This window comes from Haemorhous mexicanus, chromosome 29, assembly GCF_027477595.1.
Source record: "Haemorhous mexicanus isolate bHaeMex1 chromosome 29, bHaeMex1.pri, whole genome shotgun sequence".
Classification (NCBI taxonomy): Eukaryota; Metazoa; Chordata; class Aves; order Passeriformes; family Fringillidae; genus Haemorhous; species Haemorhous mexicanus.
Genome location: NC_082369.1, coordinates 4,237,510 through 4,258,386, shown reverse-complemented (window position 1 = coordinate 4,258,386; position 20,877 = coordinate 4,237,510). Strand labels below are relative to the sequence as shown.

The 20,877-nt window shown below is 41.7% G+C and overlaps 1 protein-coding gene across 2 annotated transcripts; it reads right to left on the bottom strand.

Annotated features, from left to right (window-relative positions):
- Window positions 1-1,623: 1,623 nt before the first annotated feature.
- Window positions 1,624-20,746, bottom strand: LOC132339611 (scaffold attachment factor B1-like). Of its 2 annotated transcripts, XM_059869952.1 has the most exons (21): window positions 20,417-20,746; window positions 19,124-19,211; window positions 18,147-18,211; window positions 17,856-18,062; window positions 15,735-15,797; window positions 15,153-15,180; window positions 13,752-14,253; window positions 13,273-13,322; window positions 10,241-10,341; window positions 8,419-8,568; window positions 8,247-8,323; window positions 7,215-7,354; window positions 6,837-6,928; window positions 6,393-6,499; window positions 5,213-5,506; window positions 4,387-4,524; window positions 3,872-3,914; window positions 2,994-3,115; window positions 2,400-2,512; window positions 2,240-2,291; window positions 1,624-1,987 (listed from the first exon to the last, which is right to left on the bottom strand). In XM_059869952.1, exons 1-21 carry the CDS (start codon window positions 20,603-20,605, stop codon window positions 1,858-1,860), a joined length of 2,751 nt encoding a protein of 916 aa, XP_059725935.1. In that variant the 5' UTR covers window positions 20,606-20,746; the 3' UTR covers window positions 1,624-1,857. The 2 variants fall into 2 exon arrangements, with proteins under 2 accessions (XP_059725935.1, XP_059725936.1); XM_059869953.1 differs by lacking the exon at window positions 15,735-15,797.
- Between the last annotated feature and the right edge of the window lie 131 nt (window positions 20,747-20,877).

Genomic DNA, 20,877 nt, shown 5'->3' with positions numbered 1-20,877 from the left:
AAAGTTTATCTGCTTGAAACCTTTTGTTAGCTTGCACCATGGCCCAGTTGGCAGACTGTGCACATTTTCATTTTAATGTGGATGAAAACTTTCACAAGGTCACTTCTCAGTCACAGCCCGGGCAAATGTAAGGAGCACCAGTGGCCTGGAGGGCACCACTTGCAAAATAAAATTACAAATGGATTCTGTGTTTTTAACCCTCTTTGATAGGGTTGTTATAATTTCAGAATGTGCCAAAACACAGCTGCAGAACAGGGAGCAGGATGAGTCCTTGCTCAAGTCAGGAAGCAAATAAGAACATGAGGATGAGGAAGGATTTGCAGTTTTGTTTCCTTTTTTAACAAATAGCTACATGATGAAGCCAACTGCCCAGAGATTTCAGAGGATTTGGCTAAGATGCAAATGGCTTTAAAAAGTGCTTAAGTTAATTCCTGAAGGATGGGTCCATCAGCAGCTCTTAAACCTCATGGTCCAGATGGAAGCTTCAAGCTCAGTAAATCCTGGAGTTGTGTCCTGCAGGTGCCAGATGCCTCACAGCACCCCAAAACCCAGATAACCTCTATTAATGCCCCATTTCTTCTCTAACTTTCCAATGTCCACTGCTCTTGAGGCAGCACAGCTTTGGTTCCAGGTCTATTCCCCCTTCTCTAAGGAAATCCTGACATTCAGCTGGAGAGTTTTCCTCTCTCTGGCTTTGCTGCAAACCAAATGGAAGCACTTTGAGCAAAGCACACCATGTACAAACAGGATACTGCACCCCTGCTCTGCTCAGAACCTGAGTTCTCCATGCTTTTCAGATCTTCTGTACCACTGCTTTGCCCTTTGATGATTGCTCTCCAAAGCCTTATCAGTGTAACATGCTTTCTCCATTGATGAATGAAAAAATATCTTCAGGCAACTCATAAAAAACCCTTTCTCTAAAGATGGAAAAACCCCAGTGACCCTACAAATGAAAGTAGCAGGAGTTTTTTTTTCCTCTTGGCCATTTTAGGATAAGGCTAAGGTCATGTTGCTCCAGAGATGTCTGCACAAAGACAAATTACAACTTGGATAGGACAAAGCAACAGATCGTTTGCACCAGTCTTGATCATGTCAGTTCCTCAACACAAAATCATGCCAAAGCACAGCCAGTGGCTGCTTCTAAGGAGATTTTGGACTGTTAGATAAAATTACTGGGCTGTAAGAGTGGTGGAGTTTTGGACTACCCCGATCTATCAGAAACTATTTCAAATAAAGTGATCCTGACAAGCACCTCTGTGCTGTCTCTTACAGAAGCTGTGCTGCTATCACAGAATTTAACTCATTTTTCAGACATTACACTGCACATGACACCAGATGAAAAGAATTCTTCACCACTTGCCCTACAAGCTCCTGTGGCAATTTTGCAGAGGCAGGGCATTCAAACTTTGGCAGCTGGGATCCACAAACGTTCTCTCATGTGGCACATGGGCCATGGTTACATGGGTTGGTAACTGACAGCTGTGAGGGAAAACACATTTCACTATTTCTGGGAGTGCAAAGGGACACCTGTAAGGCATTTTGACACTTCATCTTGAAACAAAGTTATGGTTTAACACACAGCTGAAGAAATCTGTTTGACAGGGACTGCTGAAACAAAGCAAGTAACTGTAAACTGGCATTTATTTATGGAAAATGGAATGCTTCATTAACAAACATTTTTAAATGGGATATGAACAACACCTTACAAAACAAATGAGTTCACATTGGATTGAGTGACATAATATGGCAGCAGCTTAAAAAAAATTACACTTACAGTAGCCCATAAGTTACAATTAATGGTAACCCTGGGTAACAGATTTGTTTCTCTTGCCACCTTGCATTAAAAACCAAACACAATCAGTAGCGACGGTTGAAACGAGGATCGTTCGGTCTGTTTGCCCTTTCCTGGCCAGCAAATCCTTCTCCTTGCATTCCTCCTCCGTGCATGATCTGACTCTGATTGCCACCCTGCATGAAACTGCCACGCCTGCAAAGGGATTCAGACATTTTAGTATTCTCTCATGCTGGTACACTCAGTGCTGGAATGGGTGTTCTGTTTGTTTTCACTCTTCCATAAAATGCATTACATAAAAACCATGGGAATATTTAACTACTCCTTGATAGTTAAGTAACAAACTAGATAACTGATACTCCCATAAAATATTTCTTTTGCTAATTTAAATAGAAGAAATGTCCCTTAAGAGGAAAACAAACACTTCACTCCTTTTAAAGTTCTTACCCTGACATGCCTCCACGATGCATCACATGGCCAGGTCTGCCTCTACCGCCACCTAAAAAAGTTCAAGTGTTTATACCCACAGCAGGAGTTTCACTTCAAGGATAATCTCTGCATTTTCTTCTTCATGCAGCACAGCTAAGGAGCTGTGCAAGAGCCATACCTTGCCATCTCTCATGATCCCGTCCTATCATCCCTCCATCCACGCTGCTCTGCCAGGAACGATCTTGGTGCCCTTCAAACTTCCGACTGTGATCTCCCCAGTCACGTCCATCCCTGTCAAGACAGGGAATTCCCATCTTCTCACACAAGCCAGAGCACATGGAATAGTTTTTATGTTTGAATCTAAGTCAAACTTACTCAAATGTCTTACCAAGGCTCATGTGAATCTTATATTTATATTGATATTTATCAAAATCTTTTATTTATATTGCTCTAAGTAAAATCTCAGAAGAATTTTTCTGCTCAAACCAACTAAGATGACAAATAAATAAGATACTGGGGGAGAACCACTATCCTGAAAATAGCAAGCTTTGGTAGGAATGTTAGTTAAAATTAATGGAAAGCAATATGACTTTAAGATGTGAAGTTATTAAAAAGATCAGGTGAGTGCATGTTTTGGTCATCTGCAGTCCATCCAATACACCTTTGGTGAAAGCTGGAAAAAAAAACCCCATCTTCCAAAAACTTTGATATGTGGAAACACTCCTTAGGTGCAGGAGAAGAGGTGTTTTGAAGAGGTGTTTCCAGCACTAACCGTGACTGTGGGGGGATCCCTCTGCTCTCACTCATCCTCCTGTCGGAGCCGTAGCTTCCCCAGCTCTCCCGCGAGTCCCGCGAGTGCCGGTCGGGGCCTCCGTGGCGCTCGTCTGGGTAGTGCTGGAAGGGACAGAGCTCTTACACACCTGCTCACAGCTGGAACTGCTCCATCTCACAATCACCTGGGAGGGAAGGGACCTCCTGACATCTGCTCAGGGTCAGCCAGCTCCAGGCTTTCCCAGCTAGAGACTTCACAGGTTCTCCATGCAACCTGTTCCAGTGTTCCCAGTTAAAGGGGATTTGAATCCTCTTCAGATGGAACTGTGTTCCAGTTTGTGCTCACTGACTCTTGTCTTTTCAGTGGGCACCACTGAGTGGCACCTACCTTGTTACATCTTATCCACATCCTCCCTCCAATCAGTTATTAATGCACATAGGGAAGATCAGCCCAGGACTTTGCATTTCCTGCTCTTGACCTTCAGGCTATTCCCATCAGCCCAACTCTCCAACCTATCCAGGTCCCTCCAAACCTCACAGTAAAGGCCACTGAGGATTCTGCCCTCAATCACTAACACCTCTACAGTTCAGCTGTTATTACCATGTAACCTCAGAGAGTGAATTTGTACTTTGTACCTTTGCCTCCTCCATGCAATCTTTTGGAATAGTGTATTTTGACACAACTCGCTTGCTATGATTTCTATCAGAACAACTACATCTTTTATAGTAAGTCTTCGAATTTAATTTAATCTTATCCAACATATTTTAGTAGATATAATGTAATTCTCAACTACTGAAAAGTAATCTGACACACACACACTATAGAAAACCAGGTTATAAGATGTAAAGATATTTCTGTAGCTCTATAAAGCAACTCACTTGTCCATCCCGATCTCCCATAATTGTTCTGGATCCATCTCTCCTAGAAACAGACAATTAGAATCAGACTGTGATAGTAAAACAGACAGCAGTCTATAAAAATCCATTGATTTAACAACACAGATGAAAAATCCTGCTCTCACACTGTGCCATATTATCCACAAAAGGCACAAACAGCTGGAACATATGGAAAACGTGCCACATTTTGGATTCCTGAGAAACAGAGTTAGTCCTAAGGTATAAACCAAAACATTCTTGTTAAAATTCTAGGTGCCTACAATATTACTTTTTAGAATCCTACGAATATGTAAAACAGCATTGGAAAAACACTCTGACCAAGCCTGCCAGATGCTTTAACTCATGGCTTTTCATGGTTTTGGAAGAGAAAGTCCACAGCCACTAAGCAACACTTGAAAAATAAAATGCAAACTAAGCACACAGTAGAGGAGCAAAATGTGACATAAGTACATATTTTGTATTTTGTTCTCAGGCAGCAGTGGAGGTGAGACACCAACCTGTCTATTGAATGCTCCTGGTAACGCCCACGGTCCCTGTGATCGAAGTCATGGAAGCGATCCTGGCGACTGAAGTCTGAGTGGTACCTGTCATTCATGGCCATTCGTTTTGCCTCTGGCCAGTATGGATCATCCCTCCTGAAAGAAAGAACAGTCTCATTTCAGCCCAGATAATAAATGATAAATGCCTGTGATCGCATTTCTCTTCACAGAGAAGAGCAAGGCACAACTTCCCGAGGATATTTTCTGGGAATTGCAGCAAGGAACCTCAGAGAAAAAAAAAAAAACAATTCTTATCTCAACTGCTGCTCCTCTTGTGCACAAGTGGAATGTACTGTGGAAGATTGTTTACCTGAAGGGAATTGGTAATTGGATTCTAGTGTGTTTTGATTCATTGACCAATTGAATCCATGTGTGTGTGTCAGGACTGTGGGCTGACAGTCACAAGATTCTGTTCAGTTGAGTGGAGTTGAGTGCTTGTGCAAATTCAGTTTAGATGAAGTGTGATATAGTATAGAATAATATAGTATCATAAAGTAATTAATTAGCCTTCTGATATCAGTGGAGTCAGATGTGTCATTTCCCCAGCCACAGGGGTCGCTTTTATATTCAATAAATACCTTTTGATACTGTTCCTCCTTCCAAACCAAAAGAAGGGAAATTAAGTTCAAAAGGGCGTTGAAAAACCTGGGCTATTAAACACGACCATCTCAGTGCAACCAATAACTGCTGAGAGCACATGGATGGCTTCTTCCAGTCCAGGCAGATGAGACAGAACCTGGCAGTGACACTTCCCACTGGCACCATCAGGGTTTGGTGGCCTTACCTGCCGTCTATGTCATAGGGTCTCCTCATGGCAGATCGCCGCTCCTGCTCGTAGCGCAGCTGCTCGTGCTGGCGCCGCAGCTCCTCCCTCTCGCGCTGGATCCGGTCCTGCTCCCTCCTCCTCTCGTGCTCGATGTGCATCCTTTCCCTCTCCAGCCTCTCCCTCTCCATCCGTTCCCGTTCCAGGCGCTGCCTTTCGATTTCCAGCCTCTCCCGAGCGATCTCCAGCCTCTCCCTCTCCTCCCGCTCGCGGATGGTCTGGAGGTGCTGCTGCCGCTCCCGGCGCTCGCGGGTGCTGTTTGAGCAGAGACAGAAGTGACACAGGCAATGCTTCAACAAAGGAAGGAAGTCAAAAGAGTGGTAAAAATTAAAACCACAGTGGCTGCAAACTTGCATCATCCCCTTGAAATTAACTCGTGTGGAGAGAAGACACTCAGTGTACACAAATTTATTTAGAGACTGATCAAATGACTCCCATAAAACCCATTCCCAGAGAGAAATACTTCTGTATGGTCAGGAGAATCTGAATCCAAATGATCACAAATATTTCTATATGATCAGGAGAGTTTAAATCCAAATGCCCACAAGTACTTCTATATGGTCAGAAAAATGTGAATCCAAATGCCCACAGATACTGCTATAAGGTCAGGAGAATCTGAATCCAAATGCCCACAGTTCATTTCTTACATTGAAATAAAGTATCTGTGAAGAATATTTCATTTTTGTGAAGAAAGGCAGGACAGTATGGTGGATAATGATTCCTGAGTTAAAGCTCAGGAATTTAACTTGGAGGGAGAAACTTTTTCCTCCTCAATAAAAATAACAAAAATATTTTCCTCCTGTTTAATCTGACTACTTTTAGGTGAGAAATAGAAGTTTTGTAATGTGTGGAGAATATGGAATCCAGGTTACAGTTCTAGCAAGGAATTTGAAGGATGGAAACTATCACCTTTAAACATTATGAAACCTATTAAGCCATTAACCTATATGAAAACAAAACAAAAAAAATCCCCATCAAAAATAATACCTAAATTAAGTTCAATACATACCCATAAAAATACAACAAAATTACAAGTGGGGAAAAGAAACTGAAGGCCTTTTTCTCTCTCTGTTTTAATTAGAAATGAAAATTGTATCTATTTTAGGGAAAAAACCCCAAACCATGTCAGTGCTGCTCTTACCGGCGCTGCTCTGCCTCCCTCATTTTCCTCTGTGCTTTGATTTTGTCAAAGGGGACAATCCCTTGTCTCTCTCTGCTCTCTGATTTGCGGTCCTGGCTCTTAACACTCTGTATTTAAAAGAGAAACTTTAATGTATTAAAGGACAACCACCACAAACAATGCTCTGAGCTCTGTTTCCATTTGTACAGATCACATCTCAAAGCTTGGTCCCTGCTTTTTTCCAAAAGCTGTTCTTTTTTACCACTACACACACCATATATTAACACAGTGATACCTTGCCCCGATTGTTTGGCAGGATTTGAGTGCTGTATCAGCCAAATGAGAGGTATTTTACTAATTAAAACCACATTATAGAAACTCTAATTGGACAATCTGGCAAGACAAGTGTGGGTTATACTTTCCTGTTTCTAAGGAAAATGTTTCCCATGAAGAAGCATCACTTACTCTGTCCTTTGATGTAGTGGATGTTTTCACACTAATAACAGGTTCTCCTTTGGATTTATCCATGACTACTGTTCTCTCTGTTCCTTTACTTCCTAAATAAATCAGAAATGGAAAGAAACAAATTATATGACCTACACCATTCTCTTTAAAATGTGAAAATTGGCATTTAACCCTCTCTTCAAAATCAATTATTTCACTCCATCTAATCCAGGCACTTCTTTTAAGGAATGCACAATGTCAAACATCTCCCCTTCCCCTTATTCATTCTGGATTTCCAACTAAGAATCTGAAACAATCCTAGAATCTTTGGAAAGAACTACCTACAATTAAATATTCCTGCATCAACATATTTGTATAAAAAAAACCCAACGCAATTACCTGATTTAATAGTTTTAGACTGATCTGATGAACCAGACTTCTGGTCATCTTTATCTTTTTTTTCCTTTTCATCTTTATCTTCTGTCTTTTTAGGATCATCTTTTTGGTCAGATTTCTCATCCCTTTTAGCACCACCAGGTCTGTGGATAGATATTGATACAGATTAGACTAATACAGACTAAGAGGAAAAAAAAATTCAAGGGAGATGCCAGTAACAAAGTAGAACTCTGATGTGATAACAATCATTAGATTTCCAAACATTTCCTTCCATAACTTCCTGCACCATAAAACAAGATATTCAGACCATGCTGTGCAGTAGTCATCAAAGTTGGCCAGGATTCAGGATCTCAACTGGAAGCATGAGGACAAATTCACACCACCACGTGCTTAGTGCCCACAGAGTTTCTTACACAACATGCCAATGAACCATTTTTGTCAGGCAACTGGGTGAAATAACAGCAAAAAATTCCCAGCAAGTAGCATGTAACAGAAGTTATGCCTCAAGAAGATAATTCAAGAAGGCAAAGTTCTCAGTGTTTAATTCACTCTCTTAGTGCCTCTTTCAGCTACTTTCAGCAATGCTAGAGAGGAAGAGCACAGTGCTCAAGAACATGATCTGGGAACAGATCTTGGACAACTCTGTTTTAACTGTTTAGGACCTGGAGGAAACCCTATTCCAATGAGACACGAGGTAATGAGGAAACAGTGACACAGATCAAAATCCTCATATGGTCTTTCCTACAGATTTAAGACATGAAAGCCCCACCATCATCACTAAACCTCAAATATGGCCAAATTAAAAGGTGTGCTCGAAAAAGCAACCTTCCAATGCCAAATAGAAACATTTAATTTAGGCACTGCACATCCACTGAAGTCTATCTTGTAGTAAAAGCTGAAAAAAAAAAATCCATGTACTCCTCTTTTCTGAATGTTTGCCACAGAAATTCTTAGTGCAACTTTACTTTTCCCTGACATCAACACAGACTGAAGCACAGCAAAACACCTTTGGTAGGAGAACTTTTAACACAGTACCTTTCACTGACTGTTTCTCTCTTTGCTTCACTCTCTTTTTTTTCACTTGTCTTCTTCCCAGCGGGTTCATTTTTTGCCTGAAATTTATTTTGCACATCATCAGCTGAGAATGTGGCCTCGATCATTTGCACAATCTGGTGGCAACTCAGCATCTCTGAGGCCCAGTACTCACTTTTTCCACAGAAATGATCTTGCCATGCAGCTCTGTCTTGTGCAGGTGGGTGATGCACTTGGTGGCCTCCTCGGCCGTGGACATGGTGACAAAGCCGTAGCAGCGAGCGCCAGGGCTGCGAGCGTTGGTCACCACCTTGGCCCCCACCACCTTCCCAAAAAAAACTGGAATTACTCTCCCTGGGACAAGTCCCCAAGGTTTAACAGCACCAACTGCAAGCTCCACTTCTGCTCTTTTTAATTCCTGGCCACTACCAGGCAGGAAAGTTCTGGTTTTGAGAGATTACAAGTACAAAAGGTGCACTGCTTGGAGCCAACCATGCTTCTGTTACCAGTGGAATGCTACAAAAGCTGGACCAAGAGGTGGGAGCTAAAGATTGAATTCTTCTCCAGAGAAAGACCCCCCAGGTGACAATAAAATTTATTTAAAAGGCATCTAACTTTACATCAGTAACATCACTTTGCTTTAGTATAAAATAGCAAATACCAATACAATTTTTTAAGCAGATTTCCACATTAATGCTCAGCTGCTAAGTGCCACCTTCCCTCCAAAAAATGTTTATATCTTACTGCTGAGGCAGATCAACAATGTTATCTGCAATCCTTAAGAATCAGGAAGTTTCCCCAAAAACTAGAGCTTGAAAAGGTCACACAAATGGTGTTTATATATGCTCAGATTTTCAGTACAGCTCACTTTGTAATACAGAAATCAATCATATTTCAGGAGAGATGTTTCAAAGTACAGCTGAATAAAGAACCTACTTCTGAGCATTTGCTTTACTGCACAAGTACATCTACTTCCAGGAAGCTCTGCCTCTGTTAACACCCTGAAGAAAATAACAATATTTTATTTAAATGACTCAGTAGTACCATGGCATCTATCTAGAGCCAAATGCTAGGTTGGCTGTTGTTTAGCTTTTAATTACATTTAAAGTTTTGTGGCACATCTCCATGACCAACATTTTAGGTTACCAGATGGAATTCTAAGCACATCAATGTAAACGCTGCATTACAAGGAGCATTAAAAAGGTTCTGCTAGTCCCATGACTTTCAAACTCCAAGCTGTGCTACAATAAATCAATTTTTGTACCTATTTGTAAAGTCATATTTAAGTTCCAGAGCATTTTCATCAGTAAAACATCCAATGGCTGATTGTCAGCACATACAATTTGCTTTTATTACAATCTGCTGGCAGTAATCTGTAAACAGGCTTCAGAGGTGTGACAAAAATCCTTACTGATGGCTCTGGTATCAGCCTTTCATTGAACTCTTTCAATTTTCCAGCTGACAGAGAGAGCTGACATTTTGTCTGTCCTTAACAGCAACTGCAAAACCAAACACCTCCCCATACCTCTGACTACCCAAACAAGTGTTTTTCAAAGGAACTGCCAACTCTTGATAAATTAAAATTTAAGTTACTAAGGCAATTCCTAAAATATTCTCCAGTAATTCTGTCTCAACATTTACTGCATATTTTACTCAGTCCTAAGGAAATAGTTAATAAGCATTTAATTCACAGTTGCCTGTGAATTTTTAGCAGGTGAAAATACCATACTGCAGCACAGAAGTGTGTGTATACAGTTAATGACTATTTCAAATAAAGGACCACAAACGGAATTCCATATTTATTTTTATATATTCTGAGCAACAGAATAAAAACCTCCAGTCATTCAGTGTGTACTTTGCCTGGACATCCCACAGTATTTTTGGTAATTGGACTCCTTTCATGGGTACTTTGTGATGAGAGTTTAAAAAGTCTTATTTACAGTTTCAAACAAACCAAACACCAAAACAAAAACAAACCAACAAAAATAACCCCTTACCTTCCCATATTTGCTAAACAGATTCTTCAGATCTGTAGCTCTGGTGGTGGAAGCCAATCCACTCACCCAAAAGTTTCTACCAGAACTGCTAGCACTGCGACCTAGTTGGGAAAACAAACAGACAAAACCAAAACATACCCCAAACCCTAATTATTGGGATTAATTACTTGAATTCTAACGTGAATTAAAACAGAGCATGAGCACAAATTTTTGATTTTTTTTAAATCACAGAGGAAGTGAAATGCATTGTGTGATATTCTCCTGCCATGATTTGCTTTGCTGAAGGTAAGGAGCAGTACAAATCCAAAAATCTGGGTGGAAATATGAGTTTTGATATAGAAATCTTTCATATCATTCTTCAAGATAGCAACTGGATTAAGGCACCTCTGAATTAACTAAGGCCCTTCAAAATGGGCCAGGATAGATCCCAGTAACTTACAGAAGAGTTGTGGGATCTGTGCCTGCACCCACACGTGCTCATGTCCTTTTATATTAACTAATTTTGATCTTATCTCATTTTTATCTTAACTCCAAGGGAATGCTGTTGGGATGCAGAATTCCTCTCAAGGAAGCCATTCACCACCAAGAAACCAAGGAAATTTCTCTTTCTGCCCACACAGATTCCACAGTTGGGATTCAGAGTCTGACCTCAGCTGCAGGAGTTAGGAAAGACCTGGCCTAGGAAGTCAGGAAATTAGACCTGGCCTGCTTAAACCAGGCAAGAATTCCAGAACAGCCCTGGCCAATTCTGCATTCAGCTCCAAAGGTGATTTAATAATTGCTAATGAACTTGCCAAGTCTGAACACCCACCATCAAGTGATTAAAGAGTGAACTGATGCCCAAGGTTCAGTGTTTGCATGAAGCACTCACACAAGGATTCTGTTTCCAGTCTCCTTTGAAATGTCTGTCCTGTCCTTCTGTCAGCCTGGGCAGCTCCAAGGCCTCCCTGAATGGGTTTCACTCCAGCTCTCTGCTGCCATACTTCTGGTTTGGGGTTTTTTGGTGATATATGGAGTTTTACAGAAGTCATTTTTCCCAGAACCTTTCCAAAATGCTATTTTATTTGGGTGCCTTTCCATCTTCTATATCTTGATAATTTCAGTCACTAGCATAAGTAACTGAGAACACAATTAATATTAAATTAGATTTATTAATTAAATTAATATTTAAACAAGTTTCCTAGAGAGGGATGCAGTGATTTGTATCAATCTCTTACAAAAACACCCATAAAGAGGTGGGAGCTTTTGGGATAAGCACACTTGTGCCATTATTTATCTCAGAAGGGCATGGACAAAGGTATGTCATGCACACAAACACATGGGAGATGCATTGTCCTGGTTTTAAAAAGCTGAGCAAAAGGCTTTGATGCTTTTACTCCATATATTTCTACAATTTAAAAATTACTGTCTGTAGTTACTCTGGCACCAGAATCCTGGAGAAAGAAGAAAGTGCTCATTTTTCTCTTTTCTGCTATTTTACCAATGAGGTTTTCTAAGATTTTTAAAACTATATTAATGTTCTTTTTGATTAAGGATTGATCAGTCTTAATGTCAGGTTTTGCCCTCCCAAGATTTTAAAAAGTGCTCCTGCAATGGTTCTGTACTTTTAAGACAAAGAAATACTGGGACTTGAAAATATTTAACTTGGAACCAAGAACAATGCAGGTATTGGGAGCCAACCTCCAAGACTGGAGAAATCTTTCAGATGTGCATCCATTGACAGCCAAACCCACCAGGGTGAGCTCGTAAATTTATTTTTCTGCACTTTTGTTGACACAGTTTTCAGAATTACTGCATGGAATATGGAAAACTCTTCATCCTAAATAAAACCCTTTCATACAAGTGGGCAAATAGCAATGTATGAGTCAGACCTGACTTGTACATACTATTTTAGGCTCCTTCTGGCTCAGTCACTTTGCTCTGCATGCAGAGAATGTTACACAGTCAAGCAGCTCCCTCTCACCACTGCTGTTCACAAAGCCAGAACATGAATAAAACAAATGTGGAACACAGCACATCCACTGGAGAGAGGGATGCAGGAGCAAGGTGGTTTCAGACACCCAAAGTCCTGAAGGCAGCTCTGAAAGCAAACTCAAGGAAGGGTGTTCTCAGTCCACAAAAATATTACATTCAAGTTCTTAGGTAAAGGACAGCATGAACAGAAAACTCCTTCAAATATTCTGAAATAAGAGAACTCAAGATTACAGACTGGAAGCAAGAGGTAAATTGACCCTAACAAGGGAGGGCCAGCAGCTTGTGCAAACAGGTTACATAACCCAAGGTCTTGGAAAAAGCAGCTGACAGGAAGGTGAGTCTGGGTTGTAAAACCCAATTAAAACCAATCCAATTCCTCCTGTCCAGTTGGCAGTCAGATCTCATAATGAGTTTCTTGATTTTTATAGGAATTGCTGGAACTTCCTAACTTTAAAGTGCTGAAGAACCTGCCAGCAGCATCTAAGAGAACAGAGCTGCAAAGACTCAGCTGCCTGGTGCATTAAAAGCAAGAATTATGAAGGTATCTGACACTGATCAAAATATATTATTCTTGTTTATGATGCACATTTGCACCACACATAGGATCTGTGTGGACAGAAATTTAATAAAATCAATATAATTTCAAGACAACATTAAGCTGTAATATTTGTGGCATTTAAGTTTGTGAACACTGGACGCCAAATTACTTCAGCAAAGCAGAAAATGGGAAGGAGAATTTCAAGTGTATAGTAGAGCAAACAATTGAAGAAGGCTGCTAACAGCTGTTAGTGGGCATCTCCAGTGCCAAAACCCATAATTGCCATGTAATAACATTGACCTTTAAAAATCAAGATACAAACACAACAGTGCAAAGCAAATGTCCTAAAAAAAATGCATTACAGGAAAATACTAATTTAGACATTATTAAGAAAATGCAGAAAGAGGTGTATTTATGCTAATTAACAACTGCATTGTGATCAATTTCTACTGAAATAATCCATCCAAGACAAACAGCCATCCAAGCAATCATTGAAGTTTACATCTAAAAACAAACATACCTTTCTCATCTTTTGAGATTATCTTTGTATCTCTGTCCTCCTCAACAGGGCTAAAGACAAAACACCACATTATTCAAGTCAGAAAGAAAAGTGACTAAATATAAACTATGAAAAAAGCTAAAATTAAATACCTACCAGAAAATATGTTGCAAACGAAAACACACCTTTGTATACTGGATTTAAGAAATCTGACAAGAAATAACGAAGTCAGATTCTTAAACAGACTTACATTAAGAAGATGATTACAAATAAGAGTAATTTGGGAAAACAACCTTTGAAGGTTGATGAAGGAAAGAAATCAAACCTACTGCGTTTAAAAAAAATAAAAATATCTGCACATGGAGAAATAAAAGAGACCTTTAGGAATAGGCTACAATTTCATCAGTCTCGGAGGCCAATTGAAGGAAACAGCTTATTCGCATCACTTAAGGACCAATGATAAAAGATAGCATCTGGTCTAGAACGGAGAAAAAACAAACCTCTTTTTCTGATCACCGCCCTCACTGGCTGAGGACTCTTTAGTGGCAGGGGAAGATTCCTCTGAATTAGCTTTGTCTTCTGCTCTCTTGCCATCTTCTTTGCTATCTCTGGCTTCGGCACCTGCGCCTTTCTCCGCTGTCTCCCCACTAGAGGCTTCCAGGCCTTGGGAGCGTTTGCTACTCTGATCGCTTAGGGTCTCTACCACTACACCTTCAGAGTCCGGGGCCTCTTCCTCGGGGCTCTGTTCACTTGTCTCCCCTTTCGCTACCACTAAACGCTTTGCTTCCTTCCTTGCCAAAGCTTGGGCCGATTTGCTGTCCAAAGCTAAAGCATCTTCCTCCAGCTGAGCGGCAGCGAGAGCGTCCTCTTCCTCAGCCAGCCTCTTGCCTGGCCCCGCGTTACTGGCTTCCTGCGCACGCGGCCGCTCCGCTTCGGGAGGTTCTTCGTTAAGTAGCTCAGATTTACAAGTTTCCCCCAAAATGTCGAGTATTTTCTCATTTTCTACGGATTTAACAGGAATAGAATGGCACAAGATTTAATCACCAGGGAAATACAGCAATCACAAATGTGGAACTGGCATGGCTGCCACACTAACACCAAGAGAACTGCTAAGCTACACAGAGATTGGAAAACCCTAGTGTACACAGTGTTACAGCTACCACGCTAACTGCTCTCTCACACCCTGCCAAATCAGCCCTAGCACCTCAACAGCCAAGAAAAATGCCCCCACAGATTTAACAAAAAACTTCGGGCTCAGCCTTCATATTCTTCAGCAAATCGTTCAGCTCTGTTTCTTCTCTAGTTAGCTTCCAGAGTCCGAGATGCTTAACTGAACGTATCAAGGCACTGAGAGTTCAATTTTTAAATTTCTGTGAAATTCTTTTAGCAGAGACAGTCCAACATGAGAACTGGGCATCTTCTGATGGTGCATGAGTGTGTTTGCAGTCCAGAAAGGGAAAAGTATCTGTATGAAATTTCCATGAAGAAACTCTCTTCTTTCTTCTGTATCCAGTAACTAATCTTTACATTTTAATGCCCTACAATATCTTTTTACTGCTTTCACTGCTCTCTACATAGTAACAGAGTTAAGGTGTGTGCAATATCACAAGATCTGTTTACAAGTAGAATATATAGCTTTTATAACTGTGATTAAACTTCTCTAAATCCACTTATGTAGTTTAACAGGTTTTTAAACCATTTCATTTCACTGGAAGTATTTCAAGCATCACTTCACAGATCTGGGGATATGATTGGGTTTCCAATCTCTATGACCCTGCATGATCTGGATTGTCCATTATAAAAATAATGCAAATTATGTTTGTTTGCTTGGGTTTTTTAATAGTTAATGGTTTAAAAAGTATTAGTTGAAAAGACAGGAATATGTTTTTCTTTAACAGTACCTGGCTCCAAGTGTAGCTTCTCCATTTTCTGTTTAGGAAAAAAAGACCACAGAATGAGGATTTTATAAAATGCATTTTCTAATACAGAATAATAACAACTCCCTACTCAATCCTAAAATTGAAAACTAAACAAATTCATCTATTAAATTTAGCTCTTTTTTTCAACATCTGCTGGAAATGAGTATTTTACAGAAGTACCTTTTCTGGCACATTAAGCCAAATCAAAGTATCAGCCACAACTGCATTCTCCCAAATAAATCTGAATTATAAAGAAACCAATAAGTATCTCTGTGTACCACCACACCAACTACAGAGTAAAAAACAAACCCTGCTACTACTTCATATAGTCATGGGAGAGAGAAGAAATCAGCAGTACAAGACCCTTTTGATCTGCCATAAAGTGAAGGAAATCTTGAGAGCTGACTGAAAAGTAGGGAAAAACCACAGGGCACCCTCAATTCACACACTGTGCTCAGCAAGGGATTTTGTTACAATTTCATGTTATGGTCACATTTTCTTTTTTGCAGTATGAGAACTCAGTAAATATTAATAATAAAACATACAACTACATTTTTAGTTTACCTTCATTTCAATTAAATCTGAAGAGGAGGCTTCTAAATTGTTTTCAATTTCATCATAATCTTCCTAAAAGAGTAAGAAAGGAATGAAAGTATTTCTTACCAAAAGCAGCTTAGGGAGAATACACTTGTACCTAATCTTCTCTTTCAAGAAAGCCAGAAATATTTAAATCTCAATTGATACTTCAGAGTGTGACCCAAAAATGAGGAGCAATATGTAAACATACCTGATATTTAAATATCTTTCTCCAATTACTTTTCATTTTAATTTCAACAGGACATTGTCTATTTCAAAATTATTCTTAGAGTCTTATCTCACATTTCTGTGGTTACTGAACATGTTTTTTCACTTTCCCACTTTTTAACTTTAGTTTCTAAATGAAAAAAACAAATTAGAAATGAAGATGACTTAGGTTTACACTTTTCCAAATTGAAAACATACCCCAAAAATCTTTTTTCTTTAAAGAGCTGAGGGTAAGATGCAATCAAAACTCATCCAATACATTAAGTTAATTTAGATAATATCACAAAATTGCCTTTCAGGCAAAGGGGATGCTGTTGCCATGACTCTGTGTTCAGTCCCATGAAAGGGGAGATTCTCTCCAAGCCTTTGTGTTTGCTTGGTCTGTTGGGGTGCAGACACCACAGCCAGGCTCTCTTGAAATCCCTGCAAGAGGGGGGACTCAGTGGTAAATTGCAGCTGGTAAGCCACAGAGCAGCTGTCAGCCCAAGGAAAAGACAGAAGATTTGTTGTTGCTGACCCAGCAGAATGCACATCTCTGTGCCAAGGGTCACCTCAGATGTCACACTGATGTCACCCACCTCCAAGGCATGACCACCCCCACTGAACAGGATGCAAAACCAGAGTCACACAGGCTCCACCTAAATGTAAGAATAGTATAAAAATAAGTTAAAAGTGGGGAGAAGTTAGGGAAGGCTCCACTGCAACAGTCTGAACCTGTCTTCTCCCCTTTAGGGATGTCTGGTGGGTAAGAATTGTACTGTAAGTGTGATGAATGATCAACTCCAGCCAGCTTCTGTTAGGAATTAAAGCTGGTTTAATATGGTGGGGATGCTTTGCAGACAGACACTACCACCAGCAATCCTGGAACCTTAACCTGCTCTAATTGTCTATTATATTAATGCTGTTATTCCATAAAGGGGTCAGTGTGAGTCCTTCAAGGGCACCACCAGTGCCTGCAGTGAGTAACACACCCAGCTGAGGAGACCTGGACAGGGGTCTCTGATTGTGTGACCCTTCCCAGGGCACTGGAACCACTCTCTGGTCCAGGGGACAGCCAGTGAAGGGTGTCCAGAACAGGATGCTGGCACTCTGTGGGCCCAAGGGTCCTGGCTTTCCCCTGGCACTGACAGACCAATCAAACACAAAGGCTTGGAGAAAATCTCCCTTTTCAGGTGACAGAAGGTAAATGATAAGAAGTTGAAGCAGATATGCAGACGCCAAAGAAAGAACATGATGTGTTCAATGAGTGAACAATGTAAAATAAACTAAAACAAACCCATAAGGATCCAAGAAGGATAATATTTGGGGAGTGAAAGTGACACATAGATAACCCTATGCTGTCTGCAAATGACATCGCAGGCTGCTCTTAAAACCAAGTTAAAAGCCTGACAATGTCAGAACAGGGAAGTTCTTTTATCAATCTCTATGAGAAAACAGAACAATACAGCTTCCTTAAACTAGAGCATTATTTCTGCAGAAAAGATATCCAAATTAGCTGAGTTAAAAATTTATTTTTCTCTCTCCCCATATATATAAATACCTGGATGTCTGGGTGTATGCACATATACACTTTAACACACATAATGTACAGACAGGAAGAGGGAATACAGAAACTAATAAGCATTTTCAATTCCAGGCTCCTTTCACAGCAAGCAAAGATGATGCTGCAAGGTAGGGAAGATGGTGACTTGCCTACTGAGGTCATTTCAAGCCTCAAGAATATTTACCATTTATAAGAGTAGGACACGAGAGCTGTGAATGGGGAATAGAAACCAGATCACATTCATGTCCTGTATTCTACTGGACTGAAATACCTTCTTCATGTGCCCATATCTCCATCAAATATCTTCTGAAAAATTACACAGACCTCTACTCACTCACCTCATTTTCTGTTAGCTGATCAGGAAGCTCTTTCATTTCTGCTTCAACATTATCTTTATTATCGGACAGAGAATCGAGGATATTGTCAGGACTGTAATCTTCTCCACAGTCTACAGCACTGCTGTTATCTATTTCAGCTTCATCTAACACACTAATATCCATCATGTCAATATCCTGCAAGGTATCCAGATTGGCTTCAATATCCTCCTACAGAGAGAAAAGGGTAAATGTGTGTTTATTGCAGGTTACTCGATGCACAGTCTTAGTAACTGCAATCATCACTTCACCTACCTGCCCATCTCTGGAGTTTTCTTCTAGACCATTGTCTTCCACACCTTCTTCTTCTGGCTTTCTTCCTACAAAACAGTATCACTGCAGTGAGATGTAGCACTACATTTTGTACTATGTTTAAGCTCTGGTGAATTATCTGTTACAACAAGTAATCCTGAAGAGGCTGATTCAGAAGCCTGGGTCTGTATGGATGTAACTGAGATCCCTTTGTCACCCCATAAAAGCAAACAGCAGGAGCATGAACTACCAGCAGCATTTTTTTTTTTTTTTTTTAATGCTACAGTATTTTTCCAAAGCTACAGTCTCATTCCACAACACTTCAATACCTAAAAAGACACAACAGCCTCAGGGTAATCCATTTAAAAGTAACACCTTAAGATTGTTATGAAAACACCTCCCTTAATTAAAGGGATTTAAGAATTAGTGTTCACTTTCAAGATCCTGGACATACAAATCACATTTATGCACATCTGTCACCCCCAAACTGCTATTCAAAGACAACAGCTCTTTTTCTATTTTTAGCCACTCTGTCTTAAAAGAAGCAGCCTTAATAACCTGTTTCTCATCAGAAAGAATTTTAAAGATCTAGTTATCAGCAACTCAAGTAAGCCATGTGTAAAATGGCATGTACAACATTTAATATTTTGAAGCAACATATAGTTAAATATAATTATAGTTTACAAATTATAAAGGCTTTCCATGGAGCTTAGGCTGCAGCTGCCTGCTCTGTACCTGACACAATTCTACTCATGGTCACAAATACAGAAACACCTGCAATTTACAGTTTCATCTTCGAGTTCCAAAACTTCCTAATAAAACACAGGTTTAAAGTTGTTATTGCTCATTAATGCAAGAGAGTTTTTACCATTTTCCACAAGGTAAAAAGCAATATTTTTTCAAATCAAACTACTTTAACAGGAGGAAAAAAGTTTGTATGCCATGCAAACAATGGAACTGCAAGTGTCCAGACACTGTACCTTTGCTAGTTCTTTTTGGCATTCTCTTTGTGGTCAGCTCTGAGGCCACAGGAATTTCATCAGGATCTCCTCCTTCCTCCTCAATGGCCTGTTGGAGACAGCAGGATGATATCCACTGTATGATTTGCTGCTGTGCATTTGTACTGGCTTTGGATGGGGCAGTTAATTCTCTTCATAGCAGCTGACAGGGGTCTGTGGTTGGGGTTTTTGCTGAGAACAGTGCTGATAACAAAGTTATGGGGTGCCTGGCTGCCTGCTAGGGTTTAACCACAACTGTATTTTTCAGAGAGAAACATTGGTGTCTCTCCCTAACTCAGGTCATACAGCCAGGGAGCTGCACCACCTGTCAGAAATACTAAATAATAGGGAGCAACACATCCCCATAGGCAAATCAGGCTACAGCTGGGGAGTAAAGCTCCCTGCTCTGCAGATAAACTCATTGACAGCATAAAACTGGGAGAGAGGTGCCCAAGTTTTTTCTCAATGTGCAGGCTTGTTAGAACCCATAAAAGGGCCAAGGCTGATCATGCTGTTCTAGCCTCATGGAAGTCTGTGGGAACACATTCCAGAGAGATGGAACAGGGTCAAGTGTAGTGGTGCCAAGCATCAGGGCAGAAAATGATGCACAGAAAGTTCCACCTAAGTAGGAGGACAAAATTATTTACAGTGCAAGTAAGCATGCACTGGAATAGACTGCCCAGGGATGGTGTACAGTCTCTCTCACTGGACGTATTCAGGAACTGTCTGGACGAAATCCTGTACCAAGGGTTCCAGGACAAAACCCTGCTGGAGCAGGTGACCCGCTGCGATCCCTTCCCAGCTTACCCATTCTGCGAACGGCACAGAGAAACACGAGAACGGGTACGGGGAAGAGGCACGTCTATGTGTGCCGGAGGACCGGGACAGTAAATCGGGAGAGGACGCGCGGACGCCGGGGTCAGGCAGTGACGGGCAGGCCGAGGCCATCTCACATTCCACCCAGTGCAACCCGAGCCGCGCTCGGAGCAGCGATGGAGCGCGGGCGGCGGAACGGGCGCCCACACCACAGAGCGGTGCCGTGCAACAGCTCAAAGGCAGCGGCTCTGCAGCGGCGGCAGCAAAGGGGACACGCCGGTATCCAACAACACCTCACAGGTGGCCGGAGGCAGCAGCGAAGCCCCGCTCCCCTCAGGGCCGTCCCGCTCCCCTCAGGCCCCGGGCCCGAGCGCGCACGCGCCGAGAGCGCCACAGACAAAGAACCCGGATGGCCGCACGTCGCTCCCCCCCCGCTTCCCCCGCCGCGCTTCGCCTCACCTTCCTCAGCCGCTCCATGAGGACGCTCTTGTTGCCGCCGCTGTCTAGGTTACGCCGCTTGAGCTCAGCCCGCAGGTCGATGACTCGCAGCTCGCTCAGCCGCCGGGTTTCAGGTTCCGAACCAAAAGCCGCGGCCCCACCAAGGGATGTGAAATCCCCCAGTCCGGCCGCTGATTGACTCTCCGCCATCAAGGCCCCTTCGATATTTGGCCTCGAGCCCGAACGCGCAGGAGAACACGGAACAACTCAGCAGCGAACCTGGCGATCACGGCACAAAATGGTGGGGAGCGAGACGCGCCGAGGGGAGGGGGAACAAAGCGCGCTGTGCGCATGCGCGGGCGGGACTGAACGGGTGGGGCCTGGCGGGAGAATCGCCCCGCGCAGGCGCAAACGGCGTCGCCCGAGTCCAAGGACGGCTCCCGAGCTCTCGCGCATGCGCGAGAGGGAGACCGGGGGCCGGC

Bases quoted from the DNA above. Each gene is read 5' to 3' on its own strand.
- LOC132339611 (XM_059869952.1), bottom strand. From the start codon at position 20,605: ATGGCGGAGAGTCAATCAGCGGCCGGACTGGGGGATTTCACATCCCTT. The intron at 10,342-13,272 runs GTATGTTTGTTT...TTTCCCAACTAG, and splicing joins AATCTCAAAAGATGAGAAAG to GTCGCAGTGCTAGCAGTTCT. The intron at 6,929-7,214 runs GTAATTGCGTTG...TGATTTATTTAG, and splicing joins GTCTAAAACTATTAAATCAG to GAAGTAAAGGAACAGAGAGA.